Source organism: Sinohyriopsis cumingii, chromosome 8 (genome assembly GCF_028554795.1).
Source record: "Sinohyriopsis cumingii isolate HCF-2022 chromosome 8, ASM2855479v2, whole genome shotgun sequence".
NCBI classification, from domain to species: domain Eukaryota; kingdom Metazoa; phylum Mollusca; class Bivalvia; order Unionida; family Unionidae; genus Sinohyriopsis; species Sinohyriopsis cumingii.
The window spans coordinates 3579211-3600886 of NC_142968.1; the positions used below are offsets into that span (position 1 = coordinate 3579211).

Below are 21676 nucleotides of genomic sequence, written 5' to 3' on the forward strand. Positions count from 1 at the left end.
TTGACATAGTGGGTCGTTTGAGGACTGATGACAGGTACGGTCTTTTCAAGCATGAATCGTTGGCGGTACACTAAGGAACAGGCTTTGGCAATGGTGCAAGCTTCTTTCAAAGGATCGACCCCTCCGTGTTCCATGAACAGTTCTCGAAATTTTCCACAGCAACGTCGTAAAATGTCCACGTCGGAACGACAATACTTTAACATTTCTTCCTGAAAGTCGAAAGGGTCAGAGGCGTGAGCTTGGTACCAAGCGTAGAAAGCTTCTCGTTGTTCGGTACGCATGTTGTCGGGGTCGTAATAGTGAGCCTCGGGCAAATGGGGTAGAACGGCATGTTGATTGGCTTCCGTATTGAAAAAGTGTGGAAAGTACCCTTTAGCCATTTCTGTCATTCCAAACGTTTTAGGCATTCGACTCAAAGGCATGGCCAAGTAACTCATCGAATCTTTAAACTGTACTTGTCCCACTTGCATGAAAATGATTTTGGCTCCGTTCAAAGTGACTTTAGGACGTTCGGTGACTTGTTCCGTATAGTACCTCAAAAGAAACTGTCCATCGTATCCGGAGAAATTGTGAGCCATCACCGTGGCATGACGATGACAATCTCCGTAACGTTCGATGTCCTCTTGGCTCCACGTCTTGTCGACGGGGTCTAAGACCCATTGGGCAAAATCGGCTAACGTGTTCGGCCCCCGAAAGATTTTTTCACGCCCTCCGGGAATCTTGCTGCAGTGAGGGCAATGACTGAAGATAGGTTCTTGAATGCACTTCTCGCACGCTCGATGAGCCACGCAGAAATTAGGAATGTGAATGCCGGTCTCTTGCATGCATTCGAAATCGAAAAAGATGAAATTGCCTTTCTTCTTGTGACCGTCCTCTTTCACTGGTGGGGGTTGGTATTTTTGCACGTGACATTGGTGTTCCAAGTCCACGATGTGGTGACAAATGTGACATTTTTTCTTTCCTGAACATACGTGTGCCTTGGTATTATTGGTACGTATGACTTGTTCACACGTAGAGCACAATCGCAGCAGTTGACAAGCGCATTTCTTCTGTGAACCTTGCGTCTTCAAATGTTGTTGGTAACAGGTAGGGCTGACAAACGTGCGCAGACAAGTTGAACAAGGCACTGGTTCTTCGCTCAGACAGGGTGAAGAGGCCAAACATCCTGTGCATTTCGATCCACAATGCTTGTGTTGCTCTCGATTATTATAACCATGGTCACATTTCTCACAGTAATAACCGTATCCCAGGAATCCGGTGATACTGGTAATGGTATCGAAATGGTCATCGTGATGATAAACGTGAATGTATTTTCCGTCCTTAAAATCTTGCCCTCGAAACAACAGAGACCCGCGCACTTCTTGAGGATGCACTTTCAAGGTGTAGCGTGGAGCTAGAACATCTTGCAATTTTTGCATTTCAGGAATGCCACAGGGTGTGTCTTTGGACAGGCCAGCTTGTTGCAACAGGAGTTCTGCTTCGTTTCGTTGTTTGGCTCGGTCCGATTGTTGAATAGTTTTCCAGGCTCTTTTCCATTCTGCCGTGTCGTTCTTGTTGGCATAGGTTCGTCCCACCACGATGGCACGGGCTAAACACATCTGGTCATGAGGATTGTGAATTTGGACGAGGCTACGCTTAATGCTGCGAAGGTCGTTCACCAATAACATCTTTTTGCGTCCGGTCCCTTGAGGAGGAGAGACGTGGGTCATGTCCAATGTGGCTTTTCCATCGGTGATGTCAAACTGGTCATTAGATTGTTGCACGTGTTGAATCTTGTCCATGACTTTGGAAGCGGTCAATTCTGCAGGGGTGCTAAACTCGATCCAAACAGGGGATTTCAAACCGTCGTGTTGTATGGAAAGTCTCAAGCGATCGTCTTCTTTGGGTTGACATTGTCGCTTGAGTGAAGTGAGCAGAGAATCCCACACTCCGGTGATGAACCCTTCTGCTTTCTCTAACGGTACTTCGGACTTGAAATCTTTAAACTTCACCGTGTATTTGTAAGCCGTGGTTCTAAATTTTCTAGAGGAACGCTTTTCCGTCTCTCGAATGGAATAGTATTTTTCAGGGTTGACTAAGGGTAGTGAACTTGGTTTAGAGGTTTCAAATTCTGGTTCACTCATGTCCTCTTCAAAATCACTGGCATGAATTTGTGCCAAGATTTCAGCCCTGGTTCGAGGCGATAGAAGTCAATGAACTTTTAATTAAAGTGTTGTGTTGGTAATTGTGAATTGGATTGTAAAAAATGGAGAAAAGAATAAATTAATGATATAAGGTAAGTGTCTTTGAGTTGTGATTTTAAAATAAGAAGCTACACTCACGCACTCATACACAGACACGTACTATAAGGGTAAAATGGGTGGGGTTTATTTTTGGAGTTTTTGGCAAATTGAAATTGTATTTCTTTTCGAGAAATGTGGGTGGCCCTGAAAAGGGCCTTTTTTGGTGTAGGGGTGAGTTTAAGCAATCAACTTTAACTGCCTTAAGCCTTTGCCACGGCCAAGGCCTACTTCTGGACTACGTACTGTTGATGATGATGATAATGATTGAGTTGAAATCACTAAGGGTGGTACGGTAGGCTTAGTCACAGGGTTGACGTGTTTAGCTCGGGAAGGTCGTATTCTCTTCGGTCGTGATAAAGAAGTCTGATACATTTGTTTCAGACTTCTTAACTCCGCTAAAATGTCCAACAGTACCGTGACCGTTTGATTTTCGCCCTCTTGTTTCTTTGCTGCTACTTCTTCTTCTTGCTGCTGCTGCTGTTGTTTTTTTCTTACCTCTTCTTCTTGCTGTTGCTGTAGGAGAAAAGCCTGTTCCGCTTCCTTTTGTCGTTGTATAAATTTCTCCAATTCTTCTTTCTGTCTCTCTCTAAAATTCTCCACTTGCGGTAATGAAGAAGGTAACGAAGGTTCCGGAACAAATTCTTGCGAGGAGAGAAAATCCACAAAATCCCAATTCACCTCTTCTGAAAGTAAGTCCGGGTTCCCTTGGGCGGTCTCCGCTGCTGGTGCACCCCATTGGATCGTTTTCTGAGTTTCCGTCATGTTGAATCACTGTCGCATAGATTGACTGCACACAAGCGCTAGCAGATCTATATTGACTATGTGACGTCACAGACTGCTCTCTTCGGATTGGATGCGGCTGGCTGAATTTTGTAACGCGTTTTCGGATTGGTGAATGAACTCAATCCGTTTCAATCCTACCTGTACCTATAAATAAGTGCCGTTGACTGCATTGATTCACTTGTTTCTCGGAGCCTCAAGATGTGGACCGACGTTCAATCTTCAACCCTTGTGTCAACAATGATGTTCAGAACGGACATGCTCATGTATGTCCGGTCCAAGTGGACTGTTGTTGATAGGACAGATACAAGTCTATGGATGAGGAGAGTTTATATAGAAAGACAAGGATGTCTGAAGAGGGTACTTGTGTATGGACCGGCAGTTAGAAGGAGTTTAAGAAGAAGAAGATGTAACAGATGCCATCTATGTTAATATTAATATTAACATAAACCCAAAGGCCCTTTTCAGGGCCAGCCATATTTCTCGAAAAGAGATAGCCTTTCCATTGCCTACCCCTTTTTTTATTTTTTAGAGATAGAGACCCTCCCTGTTTCAATTTTACATAGACCCTATACAGTCCCAGGGTTTTTTTGACCATGTTAAATTTACATAGACCCTATATTGTCCCATGGGTTTTTGACCATGTTAATTCCCATTGACCCTATATTGTCCCACGATTTTTCTCCATGTTAAATTTACATAGACCCTATATTGTCCCAAGGGTATTTGTAATGATAAATCCCATTGACCCTATAATATCCCCCTTAACTACTACCCTCCATGATAAATACACCAATCAAATTAAGTAATACCCTCCATGATATATACACCAATCCAATTAATTAATACCCTCCATGATAAATACACAAATCTAAGTACTACCCTCTATGATAAATACACCAATCCAATCCAGTAATACCTTCCGTGATAAATTCACCAATCCAATCAAGCAGTACCTTCCATGATATTTACACCAATCCAATCAAATAGTACTCTCCATGATAAATACACCAATCCAATCAAGTATTAACCTCAATGATAAATACACCAATCCAATCAAGTAGTACACTCCTGATAAATACACCAATCCAATCAAGTGGTACACTCCTGATAAATAAACCAATCAAGCTGCATGGCTATATCTAGAACAGTATCTAAGAAAATGAGTTAATGAAAATAACTGGAGCGTGAAAGTAACTTCCAAAATTGAACATGTCCGCCAAGTCTCACAACAAGTACAGAGATAAGTGTCTGAGAAACGGCTAAATGTAAAGCCTAAAAGCGCTCCCCTACTTAAACTACGACATCGATGATAAAAATAACGAACCGTGCCATCATAAAAATGAATCATCAGTCATGCATGTGCCTTGCATTCGAGACAAAGAAATGTAACAAAATAAATGGACAACTGTGCTGGTTTTGACAAGAACCATTTGTTTTTTATTTATTGAATATTTCCAAAGGATTAAGGTGATTTCGAAAACCGTTTCCATTAAAATTGAACATTCTTGCTATTACATTCTTAAATATAGAACGAAATACAGTTTATTATTTTCGAAAAAGTTTGTGTTGCAGGTAAAAGATGACTACAGTCTCGATGTATGTATTTTATTTTCATTCTGAAAGAACTCTGACCTTGTAAAGAAGAGAGTGTCATTAATCATAGAATATTTAGACTGTTCTTATCATAGAATATTTAGACTGGTCTTTTTAAAGTATAATATGATTTTACCTAAAACTAAAATCGTCATCTTCTCCACCCCATCCAAAATAAACATTGGAAAATCCGTTGGCTTTTTGGTACTGAGCGTCCGTTAGGGCAATGACTCCACTCATGTATTGCTTATACGGCAAACTGCGGGAAGAAAAAGAGAGATGTATAAATACTGATCAGCAATAAATTTTGAAAATGGAAAACAATATTTGCAACATAGCCATATTGAATATTTTATCAAGTGACTTCAGTGATACACTGTCCCATAATCCCATCTTAACTTACACAGATGCAAATTGTTCGTAGAGGAACATGAACTACAAAATGTATTGTCAAAACCCAGGATAGGTGCGATTTGTCTTTAAGTCTCCGTTTATAGCCTTGTTAGAATTTGGCGATTATATTTTCATCATGTGGAGTCGGTGCTGGGAAGATAATTTTCAATCCGAGTCATTAACCAATTTCTAGGAGCTGACGTCATAATGTTCAGCATGCACGGAATGTTATGACAGCATGAATTAGTTCGTAAAATGTCCTCTCCCTAATTTATTAACTTAACTATTTGGATATTTTAGGCATATATGTTCAATAATTTGAGATATGAATAAGTCTTTGTATTGGTAGTTTGGGTAGTGTTTTGCATTGTATAACGTAAACTCCTAATATTCGGCTCGTAAAGACTTACTGAGGAATCATACTGATGTGAAATAAAAATGCGAGTCTGAAATTATAGTTTCGTGATGTGTGGTAATTGAGCGATTAGAAAGAAAGTACTTCAGTATTTGCGTGTTTAAGAACCTTTAAGTTGACAATGGCTGTTATCTTAAAGTCCTTGGAAATAGGGGAAAACATGGACTATCAAGCCGCACTCGTTCAGATGTTTGATTCGCTCGGTATCTTCGTGTATCAATATTTTTTCGATTGCTCGCCTTCCTAAGTCCCTGTGTTTGTTGTGGCGGAAGTATGGTGGATACCAGAGTGTGGGGTCCTAAGTTTTCATTGCGAAATCTGTCCATCGATGCAAGGAACCAACGAAAGAGTTGATAGAATGCCTTGCATGTTTATCATACACCAATTGCGTTAGGTGGATTGGCATAGTTTTCATGCTATTTATTCAACTGTATACATCAGTCCAGAATCTGCTTGAGCGAGACCACACAGAAACTGTTCGATATATAAATAAATTAATTTTTTTAAGAATATTTATGACCATATAACGATACCTCTTTCGATTTTATTTCCATTTGAACAATTTTTGCATTGCGAAATGTTAGATCTGTGCTCACTATCTTAAGATTTTGTAAACGCGTTGAAAGAAAAGGTGCATTCTCTAGCAGACACTTAATGTTCTGTATGAGTGTCCATTGACGAGAATGCAAATTGATAAGGGTGGTGAGAGAACATTTATGAATTTTGTTTGGTTATAATAACAAGTCTAGTCATAGTAAAAAGAATAGGCTGCTTGTCTTTCTTTTTTGTTTCCTTACTGATAATGTACTTCAGCGAAGAACGGAGGGATACAAATAGTAGCCATGTAATACCACACTTTCCTAATAAAGTAATGGTGTGGCAGTAGATAATTGTGTTTTGTTTGGCAATGTGATGTTATTACAAAAAACAAATGAAGAATAAAACTTTTCACTTGTGTTTCAAACACATCTCCCAGTTATGATGTCATATCTCAGATCAGCAAATTTGGGACACAGCATGCCAAAATATGAACTGTACTTATGATATCTGAGATCAGAAATATTGGAACACAGCTGATCCAATTAGCAATGGTACGTATAATATCTGAGATTAGAGATATTGGAACACAGCAGATCCAAATAGTAATGGTACGTATAATATCTGAGATCAGAGATACTGGAACACAGCTGATCCAATTAGTAATGGTACGTAAAATATCTGAGATCAGAGATATTGGAACACAGCTGATCCAGTTGGTAATGGAATGTATATTATTTGGGATCAGAGATATTGAAACACAGCTGATCCAGTTGGTAATGGAATGTATATTATTTCGGATCAGAGATATTGGAACACAGCTGATCCAATTAGTAATGGTACGTATAATATCTGAGATCAGAGATATTGGAACACAGCTGATCCAATTAGTAATGGTACGTATAATATCTGAGATCAGAGATACTGGAACACAGCTGATAGAATTAGTAATGGTACGTATACTATCTGAGATCAGAGATATTGAAACACAGCTGATCCAGTTGGTAATGGAATGTATATTATTTGGGATCAGAGATATTGGAACACAACTGATCCAGTTTATAATGGTACATGTCACATCTCAGATCATAGATAACGGAACATAGCTGATCCTCTTAATAATGGCATGCGTCATATCTCAGATCAGAGATACTGGAACATAGCTGATCCAATTAGTAATGGTACGTGTCATATCTCGTATCAGAGATTTTCGAACACATGTGAGCCAGTTAGCAATGGCACGTGTCATAGACCAGATATATTGGAACACAGCTGATTACATTAGTAATGGTACGTGCCATGTCTCATATCAGAGATATTGGAACACAGCTGATCCAGTTACTAATGGTACGTGTTATAGATCAAAGATATCGGAACACAGCTGATCCAGTCAGTAATGGTATGTGTCATACCTCAGATCAGAGATAATGGAACACATCTGATCTAGCTAGTAATGGTACGTGTTATAGATCAAAGCTAATCTAAAACCTAGTGAATCTGGACAGATTTAATCTGGTAAACCAATCAAAATTCATATGTGGATGACCTGACTGGATTACATTTTCTTGAAAAATTTAAATGGATTGTTATTTTAAAAAATTATATTTGAGAGTGTGTGTGCATTTTAGACACGAACTGCAGTAATAGGCAATTTCTGGTTTCAATGTATACATTCACCTTTTCACCTAGTTATTTAACTTCGTTGAAATTCAGTTAGTGTGACCAAGACTCCTCCAACCGCTATGTCCACTGATACCATGCTATGCGTATACAATGCCACAAACTCTACAGTGAAGTGCGTCGCCCAAATATGTATATAAAGGATGCCGGCCTGGAATGCACCAAACGGAATTTAAAGGACTCACGGTACTAATTCAACTCCAATAGTAAACATATGGAAAAACCATCATGTTCAAAATTCAATAACTTAACATTTCTGGGTGCTGATGATGAGACCTATATTTCTCCGTCCACAACTAACCTTGGTTCAAGCTTCTGCGTGGAGAACACTATATGAGCAGCGGCATTTTTGTTGTATCTACATGTGCATGAAACACGTGTTATTGATACTGCACCAAATGAATTAGGTGCTACTTTCATTATTGAATACACCTAAGTCAAGTCTGTGTAAAATACTAAAATTGCATAAAAGAATTTTGTCTATATTTTTTTTTAAATTACAGATAGGATAAACTCTCAAAAGATATTTTTACTAAAATTTAACGTTTTATTAGTAACCAATTATGGACCACCAAATCCTTATATACTCAATTATTTGTTCACCCATTTCTAGACTGGTTAACAGTTCTTCCAAATAATTAGTACCGTGTGTCCTAAATGCCCACTGTACTGGTTCTGATTCCGGTATGCTAATTACTAAGTCACCGCAACTTTTACCGTATAGAACCCACCATAGCAACACTGCACCCCCAGTATCCACGTACAACAGTAATAGTTTGGACTATCCCCAGTGACTCCACCAGTACTATCACTCTTGACTGTGACCTAAGCGTAGTAACCTGAAATTTATTTCTGTGCGTTTCTGACCATTTAATATCAACCCTACCCCCTCAGAACCAGCGTCCCAGAAGGATATATGGCGTATTGGACAGACAGACGGACATAGGGTAACGTGATTTTAAAATATCATGGGTTCAACAAGTCCTACCCATATTCCTTGTTCTTGGTGCCATACTTTGTGTTTCCAGTTACAAGATGTCTCGGCTGACTTCCACATCTGTACAGATTTGCATCGTTCATCATTAACGAATCGACGTCATGGATTATGAAGCAGGAAAAGTTACCACTTTCCTTTGCAATTACGAACCCTATGTTTGCCAGTATACCCCTGTTGAATTGTGTTGGAAGTGCCTATAAAAGACAACCACTAAAAATATTTGATCAGTTAATACCAAGTGAATAAACGAACGCGGATGCTTATATTGCGTATTTAATACACTGCAACTTGTGGACTGGATTACGTCATACACACATACTCCTATGTTCCATTTTTTAAATATTGAATGTATCAGTTTAGCTGAACCAGTCACCCTCTTCCCCTTACTCGTCGACAAAGAATAATCCAGCTATAGGTGTACTATGTATGTATGTATGTATGTATGTATGTATGTATGTATGTATGTATGTATGTATGTATGCAAGTATGGATGTATGTATGTATGTAAGTATGTACGTATGCATGCATGTATGTATGTATGTATGTATGTATGTAATAATGTATGTATGTAATAGGAGTATCCTTGGGTGGTCTCGTTCAGCTGAAGTGGTTCAAGAGCCGTCGACGTGGGTCTAATTCTTTGATCTCATAGCAGACACTTTGAGCATCTGAGGGGAGCTTACTCGAGGATGCTTCGATCCCATTCACGGGACACTGTTGATATCTGTTTTTTGTGATAAAAGCAAATATCCTACTTTCAGAATTTAGGCAGTTACAGGTACTGTTTTATGGGAAATACAGATATTAAATTCTGCCTAAGGTGATACAAGCACACAGCCTACAATCACAGTCCCCAACTGCACCAGCAGTTACAGATATTGACTTATGCAGAAGACAGAAATAAAGTATCTCACATGTATGCATTTTTGAAATAATAAAGGCGAGCTTTGGTAAGCGAAAAAATAAAATTATTTAAAACGTTTCATAAAGCTAATATGACACGAACACAAAATGTACGATGATATTTATTGTATGAAGGAAACTACTGAGCCAGTTCTTTCTTAAAACTAAAGTGCTTGAAAAGAACTTCTGCAGTTCATGTGTCTGCCTGTGGCATTACCATTCTGTCTTATATGACGCATTAATGTCATTTTGTGACGTCAAGATGCATGCGTGATAGAGGATCTCAAGCTGAGATTCTGTTTATCATATGTTTTTTATTTTAATGGAAATAGCTGAGATAGAAAGAAGAACTAATTTCGTCCATTCGGTTCAGACGAGGCACCTATCATTTCTTGAACGTAAAAAATAGTCCCAGACGCTATATGAATTAATAATACGTTTTTCTGTAACCATTAACATTTAAAAGTAGATTTTATATTCAAATAATAGTTCCAAGAGCAACGGTCCTTTTAAATCACCGATGGAAATTAATGTGTGATGTCACGTGGTAGGTTCATGTTTGGTTAGACGAGCGGTTATATTTCAATTTGTCCACCTAAAATGTGTCAATTATAGTACTAAGCATTCCAGTTCTTGAATATTCTTGTAAAGGGTTTATTAATGGATGAAGAAATACCAGATTTACTGTAATGTAATTGTGACCGAATATTTGCACTATTTATTAAATAGTAGAAATAGATACAAACAAATTTGTTAGAACTGCATCACATAATACGAAGCATCTGCTCGTAGGACCATTTTAACTGAGTTAAAATGATGTGGTTGGAAGGCATTTTGTCGGCTGATAGACCGGTATTTATCTACATTCTTCTCTTAACATATGTGAATTTATTTAACCCCTTTAAATCAATATTTAAACCATGCTTGTCATGGGGTGGATTCGCTATAAGAGGATCCTCCATCCAGCATTTCATCAATTGACACACACTCTGTTTTATGTGAAACACCCCTGTGGGCTGAAATGGAATTTTCCGACAGACTTGACCTTTCTTCAAATGGCCACCGAAATGTTGAAAGCAATACCAAGCACAATTCCAGAAAGTGATTAAAGAAAAAGTTATACGATAGTAGCCAATCAGTAAGATAGAATATAGCTCGAAATTTTAATTGGCTTTTATGACTAATTAGAATCACATAAAGAAATATGTTTATATGCTCTTATATCAATGTGATGTGACGGGTCGTTAGGCCGCCACTGTGGTAGGTGTAGAAGTCCCACTCGATTTTGGTTGGAAGTTAAATTAGTGAAAGATATATATAAAGCTCCGAGACCCCAGTCAGCAATGCCGACGGTTAAACGACTGAATATAAAAAAGCGAAATGCAACGAATAACAATTTAATGACAATTCAACAGTCAATTGATTACAATTTCACAAGTACTCTTCTTCCGCTCGACCATGTGATAGCCTATTGCATCATTCGATTAGTAGTGTGAGATAGTTTTCCACCTGTTCTTGTATTCTACTCATCTATTCCACCAATTCCTTCTCCTCTTCCTCCCGACTTTCTCAGAATTCCTTATCCTCCTCGACTTTTCTAAGCTCCTCCGCTTTGCCCACGTTCTCCTCCTCGACTCCTTTTCCTCCTCTTCTTCGACTCTCTCTACAGACCAGACTTGTCGACTCCGACTGCTCTGCTAGTCAGACTTCCGTCTCCCCTCTTAGAAACTCAGGACTCCACTGAACCGAAAGTTCTGTCACCCCAAAAGCTTCCTTCACCAAGCTTTGTCTTTCCTTAGAATCTCATCTCTAAGTTTTACCACCAAATTACGAGTAGCTTCCTCGAAGTAACCCTATACTGCTCAGCAATCGTCCTAGGCGTGACTAAATTTTGCTTGCTAGTTAGAAGCTATAATTCAGATCGAAACTGTTATCACAATTCTGACTGGGCGTCGTTTTGACCCGATCCAATCAAACTGTGCGGATAATGTCCTTCTCGCTGTCTGTCCACGTGGGGACGGATTTAGAACACGCCCCGGTGCCTCGCGGGTTCCTCTGATCTTAGGACTATGCTGTAACACATAGGTGGGAAGTCGCTCGATCTAACGCCTGTGCCGATCCAAGATGCCGGGTCTTCTCTCTGGTCACGGTAACCTTGTGTAATAGACCAACTCTAGCCTACGGCAATGTTTATACATCAACCATGGCTTGTAATAATACCTTAGTTTATACACGACTTACGAACTGGGGCTGAGCAAACTTGACAATCAATAATAGTAAACTGCACATATTATATGTAAAGTGTACCATCTATGTGATAAGCAAAAATATTAAATGTGTTTTTGTATTGTTTAAAAAAGAATAGTAATGAGTGGTTACTAGGGTCAGTAAAGCCCCAACAATATTGATATAGCAAAAAGGAAAGTCTGACAGTACGTTGCCATTTTCAGACGATGATGGCCGCAAGGGGAATTTAATGTTAAAAATGTCCACTGTATAAAGTTTGTGTCACTATCTGTACTAGGTGAACTTAAAATTACGCCGCCATTTTGATTGGGGTAGCTATGTGCACTTACGGAATTTAATATTGAAAACGTCCATAGCATTAATATTGTTGGTCAGTATGGGTATAACTCAATATTGTATGGACTTTTATATTGTGGGACTGTATACACTTTTATATTGTGGGCCTGTATGGACGTTTATATTGTGGACCTGTATGGACTTTTACGAGAATTTAACACAATGGACTTTTACGAGAATTTAACACAGTGAATCGGTATGGGTGTGTTACGCATTTGATGATAATCCAGTTGAAGAGATGGCTGGGAAGCTGATTTATGCTGACATATATGCAACTGATATGGTATGAAAGTACCACAAGATTAGGTGATATTCAGAAGGGCGGTTGTAATTAGGCTATCCAGGAGAAGGAGGACTACTTTTAGCATATTGGCAATCGCCATGAAATTTCATGCAATGACGTTAAGAATATGGCGGCCGCATAATTCGAGATGTCTACCGGATAAATATGCCCTAAACTAAAGGTCGTACTGAAAATGAAATGGAATTTAGAGGAGACAAAAGCAAATACCAATAAAATTGGATGGAAACGACTAAGACCCTGAAGTAAGACTGAAAATCAGAAAATTAAACGGAGTTTACCTGAGACTAATATAAATCCGAAATATTACGTTAGTAAAATGACCTAGAATAAAAGTGGTAGTGGTACTGAATTTAGCAGGGAGGAATGTAAATGAATATTTTATTAAATTGACCCAGACTGAATACTAAATTTCTGAAACAGACAAAGAATTCATCAGATTACAGAATTTCCGATTGTCAAAGTTTAAAAATGAATATATTGTAACAACTTAAATTATAAAACAATTAAAAAAATGAAATGATGCAAGAGCCAAAGTCACAATAAAGTCTAAAATATTACAAAAATAAAGAACAAAAGATGTGCCTGGTTTCAAAACTTGCGTTAAATAATTTTGCTACATAAGGGCCAATGATTGGAGTGGTGTTTGTGTCATCTCGGCTATTATTCCATCAAGTCCACCTGATAGATATTCCTGATTTTACGGTTCAGATACTTTTGAGATCTTCAGCTTTGGAGATAGGAGTTTCCTAAATATAATCCGAGGTTTCAGTCATAAAATTAAACAGTGGTTAATTTCAGAGTCACAACTATAGAGTAACGATCTGAAGTACTCGTACAATTGATGACACAAGGTCGTGCCCTGATTGAATGCTTTGTGCGCGCGTGTTTGTTTGATCAGCTTCCAGAACTTAGAGAATATGAACTTAATTTGATTAATTACTTTTTATACTTTTAATTCTCTACTTTCGTGCGAATTACATTTTTAACCTACTTCTACTAATTGTGTAATCTGTCAGCTTGTGAATGGAACTGTTAAATCTAAATTTATCTTTGTTACAATGAAACAAGATATACCGGGCTGATTTATGATATATATTTTAGTGATACATTGCACATCATCCTTAATCCCACGAGATAAAGAATGATTAGAATTATATCGAAAACATCAGAAAGTTCACGCTGGGATTAATTAATTAATTAATTAGTCATTTTTTATTTCATCCGTACCTGTCAAATTTTCCATCGGTATACCTTTTCTCTAACATATGCATGTTTCTAACGTTGGCAAGTGGGGAAGTAAACTAACATATACTAGCGAAGTGTACACATTCACTCCTAGAGCCAATTTCGAAATCTGAACAATATTTAACACATTCACTCCTAGAGCCAATTTCGAAATCTGAACAATATTTAACACATTCACTCCTAGAGCCAATTTCGAAATCTGAACAATATTTAACACATTCACTCCTAGAGCCAATTTCGAAATCTGAACAATATTTAACACATTCACTCCTAGAGCCAATTTCGAAATCTGAACAATATTTAACACATTCACTCCTAGAGCCAATTTCGAAATCTGAACAATATTTAACACATTCACTCCTAGAGCCAATTTCGAAATCTGAACAATATTTAACACATTCACTCCTAGAGCCAATTTCGAAATCTGAACAATATTTAACACATTCACTCCTAGAGCCAATTTCGAAATCTGAACAATATTTAACACATTCACTCCTAGAGCCAATTTCGAAATCTGAACAATATTTAACACATTCACTCCTAGAGCCAATTTCGAAATCTGAACAATATTTAACACATTCACTCCTAGAGCCAATTTCGAAATCTGAACAATATTTAACACATTCACTCCTAGAGCCAATTTCGAAATCTGAACAATATTTAACACATTCACTCCTAGAGCCAATTTCGAAATCTGAACAATATTTAACACATTCACTCCTAGAGCCAATTTCGAAATCTGAACAATATTTAACACATTCACTCCTAGAGCCAATTTCGAAATCTGAACAATATTTAACACATTCACTCCTAGAGCCAATTTCGAAATCTGAACAATATTTAACACATTCACTCCTAGAGCCAATTTCGAAATCTGAACAATATTTAACACATTCACTCCTAGAGCCAATTTCGAAATCTGAACAATATTTAACACATTCACTCCTAGAGCCAATTTCGAAATCTGAACAATATTTAACACATTCACTCCTAGAGCCAATTTCGAAATCTGAACAATATTTAACACATTCACTCCTAGAGCCAATTTCGAAATCTGAACAATATTTAACACATTCACTCCTAGAGCCAATTTCGAAATCTGAACAATATTTAACACATTCACTCCTAGAGCCAATTTCGAAATCTGAACAATATTTAACACATTCACTCCTAGAGCCAATTTCGAAATCTGAACAATATTTAACACATTCACTCCTAGAGCCAATTTCGAAATCTGAACAATATTTAACACATTCACTCCTAGAGCCAATTTCGAAATCTGAACAATATTTAACACATTCACTCCTAGAGCCAATTTCGAAATCTGAACAATATTTAACACATTCACTCCTAGAGCCAATTTCGAAATCTGAACAATATTTAACACATTCACTCCTAGAGCCAATTTCGAAATCTGAACAATATTTAACACATTCACTCCTAGAGCCAATTTCGAAATCTGAACAATATTTAACACATTCACTCCTAGAGCCAATTTCGAAATCTGAACAATATTTAACACATTCACTCCTAGAGCCAATTTCGAAATCTGAACAATATTTAACACATTCACTCCTAGAGCCAATTTCGAAATCTGAACAATATTTAACACATTCACTCCTAGAGCCAATTTCGAAATCTGAACAATATTTAACACATTCACTCCTAGAGCCAATTTCGAAATCTGAACAATATTTAACACATTCACTCCTAGAGCCAATTTCGAAATCTGAACAATATTTAACACATTCACTCCTAGAGCCAATTTCGAAATCTGAACAATATTTAATGAGGCCGATTTAAGCAATTCTATGGTCAGCTACTCTATGCAAAATCATGTCAAATTTTTATCTAAAACAAAATGGTTTCCTTTAAAGTGGACAAAGACACAGTCCTCTAGTTCTAAATAAATTCTTTCCACAGTATTTTCTACTAATAATTTTTACTTTTCACAAATACGGTCACACCTCCCCAGTATCTGCCGAAAGTATCTTACTTAATTTTATTAAAACGTAAAGCACTCTTCCGCAAAAGCCGTTAAATTTACTTTCTGACTCGCCCCAAGTTTAACAAAAAGCGCAGATGTCAAATCTTGTGTTAAAGGAATGAAATATTGACTGAGGTACGTATCTGAATAGGCATTTAATGTTCCAAACAATAAGCGGAGTGCTGTTTTCGCATGTTGTGTGTGCGAGCCTTGACAGAATTTCTATTTATGTATTGGTCTTTCTGGCGTTTCAGGTCAAGCTTAAGCAGTAATAGTAGCAGTAGAGTGCATCAGCACATGAATCAACCTGCATTCATGTAAAAGAGACAGACAGACAGACAGACAGACAGAGAAACAGAGAAACAGAGAGAGAGAAAGAGAGACAGACAGAGACAGAGACAGACACAGATTTTCGATGGCTATATCTATGACATTGCGTGCTAAAAATTCATATTTTCGTTAAAAATGTTTGACATGAGAGTATCTTCCCACTTCATCTTACTATTTCAATTACGAATATTCGGTACTCCAGCTGCTGTCGTTGAAGAATGTTATGTAAGTGCCTTGTCAAAATATCCAGATGCTCTGCACGGTCCCTGTACGGTATGATAATGGCAGTTCTCTCCCTTGCAACGCAGGCGGGTTTGTACCTTCCTCCATACGCAACACGTCTAAGACTCACTTCATTTGTAACACTTTCTGTAAGGTTGTGTATACTTATGTTTAGTTTTCCAACTGAAATGAATCGGAAAAATAATCGATCAGGTAAGCAATCAATCAAATAATACTTCATAACTTATTTGATAGAATATCCTTTAAGAGTTCACTAATCTATATTCAAAAGAATTTAAACGCGTATTGCTTTGGAAAAGTATGGAATGTCGTATGTTATATTGTGACAGACTGGTAGGGTAGCCTAAGTAAAGTGAGTTAATGTAAAGCTTACGTTTGTAGTTCTATCTATTGATACAATAATCGACAACCCGTCGATAGCAATATCGACTGACTACCAGTCACAACAGCACGTGTGAAAAATGTGTTGAAAGAACATATAAAGGAACATGGTTTTTTTATTAAAAAAATAATTACATGGAAATTAGCAAATCCATTAGAAATGATTATGACGTTGACATTTTCCTGAATTAAACCTATGAGTATAAATAAGTGGAAGATAAACAGAAGTATAATGAACTGATAGCTAAACGTGTAAAAAAAAAAAAATGCTTCTGATAGATACACTGAATTTAAATATTTAATCATATTTTAAACAATTGGAAGAAAGTGGACCTGATAATTTACATAAAGAAATAATAAAAGTGCGTGTAAAATTAATCAAAGCAGGACACATTAGAGGCATTGATAGTAACAGTAACAGAATATACAAGGACACAAAAAGAGAACTCATAAAGAAACTCGGGCGAATTAATATATATATATATATATATATATATATATATATATATATATATATATATATATATATATATATATATATATGTGTGTGTGTGTGTGTGTGTGTGTATGTATGTATGTATGTATGTATGATGTATGTATGTATATATGTATGTATGTATGTAGGGTCTTTATGTTGAAGAAAAAAGAATGAGTGCATAACTGGGAGCAGACCAATTATACAAAGTCATTGCGGAAAGAAGCAATCAGATTAAAATATCAACTGATGTACATGAAGATCTGACAGCGATCGCATAGGGGTCATGTTCTGTTAACCTATATTATTACCATACTCGCTAATTTTATCAACCAATCAGATGAAGTCTTATATCTTCGCGTTTGGAGACTGAGTAGTGTGGATGTAGATTGTACAGTATGAATTTGTATCGAACGATTTGATTCGCTTTCATAATTTCGAAAGCTGAATTTCTATTGGCTAATTCAAAGGTCACCAGAACATGACCCTTAAAAGGTCGTCGTCAGATCTTCACGTAGGACAGCGGAGATCTGATTATAATCAGATTGGGGAAAGAAGGGAAAAGAGGTCAGATTTAAGTAATACTGTATTCGTGGATTAGAATAAAATAATTTGGATGAATGTGTCAATTGATGTAAACCGTATTTTTCTGATTTAAGTGACATAACAGACGATGAATATATTGACTGTGATAATGTGAATAAAATGAACGAATAAAGCAAATTAGAGTCTGATAGCATAAAATAAAATTACTAGTTTTTAAAATCGTGTACAGCCAGCATTTAAAGTATGGCGGAAAACATCTAATATGATGTTTAACTGCTGTTTTGGGGACCTCATGTGGTCGAGTGGTGTAAGCGCCTTAAATCTTAAACCGGGCCGGGTGACAGTGGTCTAAGGCGCTCGCCCTTACAGATCACTGACAACTCACCTATGTCCGCTTGAGTTCGTGGTATGACATTGACGTCATTTATGGACAGATTGTTTGAAAAAATATCGATGACCAGAATTCAAAAATATTTAAACTTTTCGCGTGCTTGTCAGTAGGGTTTTCATAAGGAGATATCTCTGTTGCATTTACACTCCCAGAATGTCTCATGTACTGTTTATAAATAATAAGTCTGGTATATATTATGCTTTTTTCTTGAGAACGAAAAGGCATTCGATAGACTGGCATTAAGGACCATTGAAATCCATTTTACATATTTGGATATTAATACAAAAATCTTGAGAATAATCGCTTATTCTTGCACAGAGTCAATTGCTTGATTATCGTGTGGGAAAAGAGTAATGAACTCATTTCTGCTATAAAAAAAAATGGGAAACTGGTAAAGTGCGTGTAATGTCCGTTTTTCTATTTCTCGTATACACAATGATCTATTTAATGAAATAATAATGGGGTTGGGGCCCCGAGTGGCCGAGTTCGTCTAAAGCGCTCTCCGTTACGGATCACTGCCATCTCACCTCTGTCTGCGTGGGTTCGAGTCTTGGATTCGGCTAATGTGGGCATGTGAGAAAGCTTGCCAGTAGCTTCTCGTGGGTCGGTGGTTCTTCTCGGGGTTTTCCCAGGTTCTTCCTCCACCATTAATACTGGCCGCCATGTATAGCCTATCGTGTGCTGCAAAATGGCGTTAAACCCCACAACAACAATAATGGGGTTTAGCGGTTTGACAAAGGGTTACACATATATGGTGTGCTTTTAGCAGACGATACTATGCTTCTGATCTCACGAATACATCTTATCAATCTGGACACTGAGATCCGATCCAGGCAAGAGCATTGTGGATGATACTCCGTGGAAACAAGGAAGTATATCCATCAAACGGAAGTATTCTGGAATTCCAGGATATTCATATAACAAGAAAGGTGAAATATGCAAGAGTTAATTTTTCCCTAAACGTATAATACGCTCATTATAATAAAATGGATTAAATGCAATTCGAATGAACCCTATATTTTGGGGAACATTCTGGGAATAAGCTGTGTTCCCGTCTACTTTGTATGTCTCAGAACTCATGTTCATTATATCGTTTCAGGGCGTTGAATATACAACGATATTTCGCCCGGAGAGGGCAATGCTTGATAGGATAAACTACAGCATGATGGGATGAGTTCGGTCAGTTTTTTTAATCAGTAATTTGCAATTAATAATGCACCATTAAGGGAAATTCATTACATCATCTCGAGCAGAAAAACGGGGTTGCAACAATATTTCGCATTGAAGAAATGAAAGCAAGATCTGAATTATATCCCCGATTCGTGAACACAAGTATTGACCCTGTTTTATGTGACCCTATATTGACCCTGTTTTATGCATTTCAATGTATTGTCCATAAACCTAGGACGATATAAACCATTTGTAGGAAAATCTGTTGTCATATTTGCCTCCGGAAATTTATTATCATTTCGGTGATCAGTACGATGACGATGTATTGATTATGCTACATGCTGATTTAAACATAACGCATGACTTCTTTGTTTCATTGTTGTAATAAAAAATAATAATGTTATAGTGTATGGATCGTTTTCTATAATATTCACGGCCAAAAGCCATGTACATTATATAAAGTAACTACGTTAATGTGTTTTGCTGCTTTCTTTGTGTAAAGGATCGAATACGATATGCAATCTCTCTCTCTCTCTCTCTCTCTCTCTCTCTCTCTCTCTCTCTCTCTCTCTCTGGGCCCCGAGTGGCCGAGTGGTCTTAAGCACTCTCGGTTACGGATCACTGCCATCTCACCTCTGTCTGCGTGGGTTCGAGTCTAGGATTCGGCCAATGTGGGCACATGAGAAAGCTTGCCAGTAGTTTCTCGTGGGTCGGTGGTTCTTCCCGGGGTTTTCCCGGGTTCTTCCTCCACCATTAATACTGGCCGCCATGCATAGCCTGTCGTGTGCTGAAAAATGGCGTTAAACCCCACAACAACAACAACTCTCTCTCTAACTCTCTCTCTCTCTCTCTCTCTCTCTCTCTTGTTGTTTTTTTTATCGAAAGTAATTGCAAAACACAAACAAGACATACATTAAACACGAAATAAAATACTGAGTCACAAAAACTTTACATGGTTATGGATCAAATGAAAGTATCATTAAAAAGATGTGGTTATCACGACTTATTGGTTTCAATTCCGATGATACAATGCCAAGTTAGATGTCACAGACCTACAATAGCACCATATATATCGGAATATAAAGTGATGCAGCCGTAGATTATATCCCAGATGATTTATTGTCTCTTTATTAAAACTAAAAATTGCAATAATAATACTTTAATAATAATAATAATAATAATAATAATAATAATAATAATAATAATAATAATAATAATAATTACTAAATGGAGTAATTTTAGAGAGGTGCGTGAATAATGAAGGGAAATGAGGGAACTATTTAACTTAAAATATAGGCTCTAAACAGACAACGATTTTAATTTTTATTTTATTTGCGTTTGGATGCCTTTTGGTGTCTTGATTTAAGCTGGCGGCGTATCCTGTAAAATTTATTTTCTTTCTTGGTTTCAGTATTTCAGCTATGGTAGTGGGCTTTTGTAGTTAATATATTGTCACGGTAAGCACTGCCAGTGTTCAATGTCCAGTTATTAAAGGAGATAATAACAATGCAGTGGTAAATTATATGGGTAGAATGCTGGTTAATGTTGTAACATATCGTATTTAAGCGATGATCATATTTAAGTTGAATGACACTCATTTACGACACGCAAGAGTTTGTTTTATAGCAAACAAATCCTAAGCCATTCATCAACAATTTCAGACAAAGGACAGACATTTGAAAAATTTGTATTACCATCTATGATTATTTACTGCTGTTTCATTTTTAGAATTGCTGCTTGTTTAATAAGTGCATATAGTATTGATCAAGTTAACAAAAGCCTTTGTCAAACTCAGCTGGTGTCTCTGGTCTCAAATTTGTTTTCTGTACGATTTTAAGTAGTCGCAATTCAGACAGGAAAACGTTTAATATCTTTTTCAGATGTATACAGAACTTTATTCAGTCTTTAAGTTTCTAAGTTGATTCACACATTTTCCTTTACTCTCTGTTGGTGCATACGAGATTACAATTGGATTGGTACCTTTGGTGACAACTTTTGTCAGGGACAAACATCATTTTCGGTTGGAACTATGATAGTCATTGAAAAGTTATGGAGGTGTAATGCGATAACAAAATTTACTACGAACATGCAACATGTATAATTCTCTTCTGGTATTTCAAATAAATTTGATTGTATCCGTTTCATTGTTCATCAGTTCTCCATACTAAAGCAATTCTTTGGCCATAAAGATTGTTGGTGTCTAAGGACACGGGCAACTGTTCTGGTCCTGGCCTTTTTTGTACTCACTGTAATTCTTTTTAAATCCTACCATCTTCGACAGAAAGATTTCCTGTTCAATTTGATATCTTAACAGATCTTTAAATGAAAATACTAAATGCCATAGCCAGACAAATTACGAATAGTGGTATACAATGTGTTATTCGGCATCTAATATTACGTCCGTTGTACCGCTGTATTGATTTCTTATATGACTGTGA

General features: G+C 37.2%; 1 protein-coding gene across 3 annotated transcripts in view; it reads right to left on the bottom strand.

Annotated features, from left to right (window-relative positions):
• Nucleotides 1–21676, bottom strand: part of LOC149792869 (beta-1,4-galactosyltransferase 4-like) — an 88622-nt gene that overhangs the window by 36278 nt on the left and 30668 nt on the right. For all 3 annotated transcript variants that reach the window (XM_089966658.1, XM_089966660.1, XM_089966659.1), the window contains exons 3-5: nt 16205–16437; nt 8672–8874; nt 4795–4917 (exon numbers count right to left, since the gene is read on the bottom strand). In XM_089966658.1, the coding sequence (XP_089822784.1) occupies nt 4795–4917; nt 8672–8874; nt 16205–16437 (559 nt within the window). The remainder of the gene's footprint in view (nt 1–4794; nt 4918–8671; nt 8875–16204; nt 16438–21676) is intronic.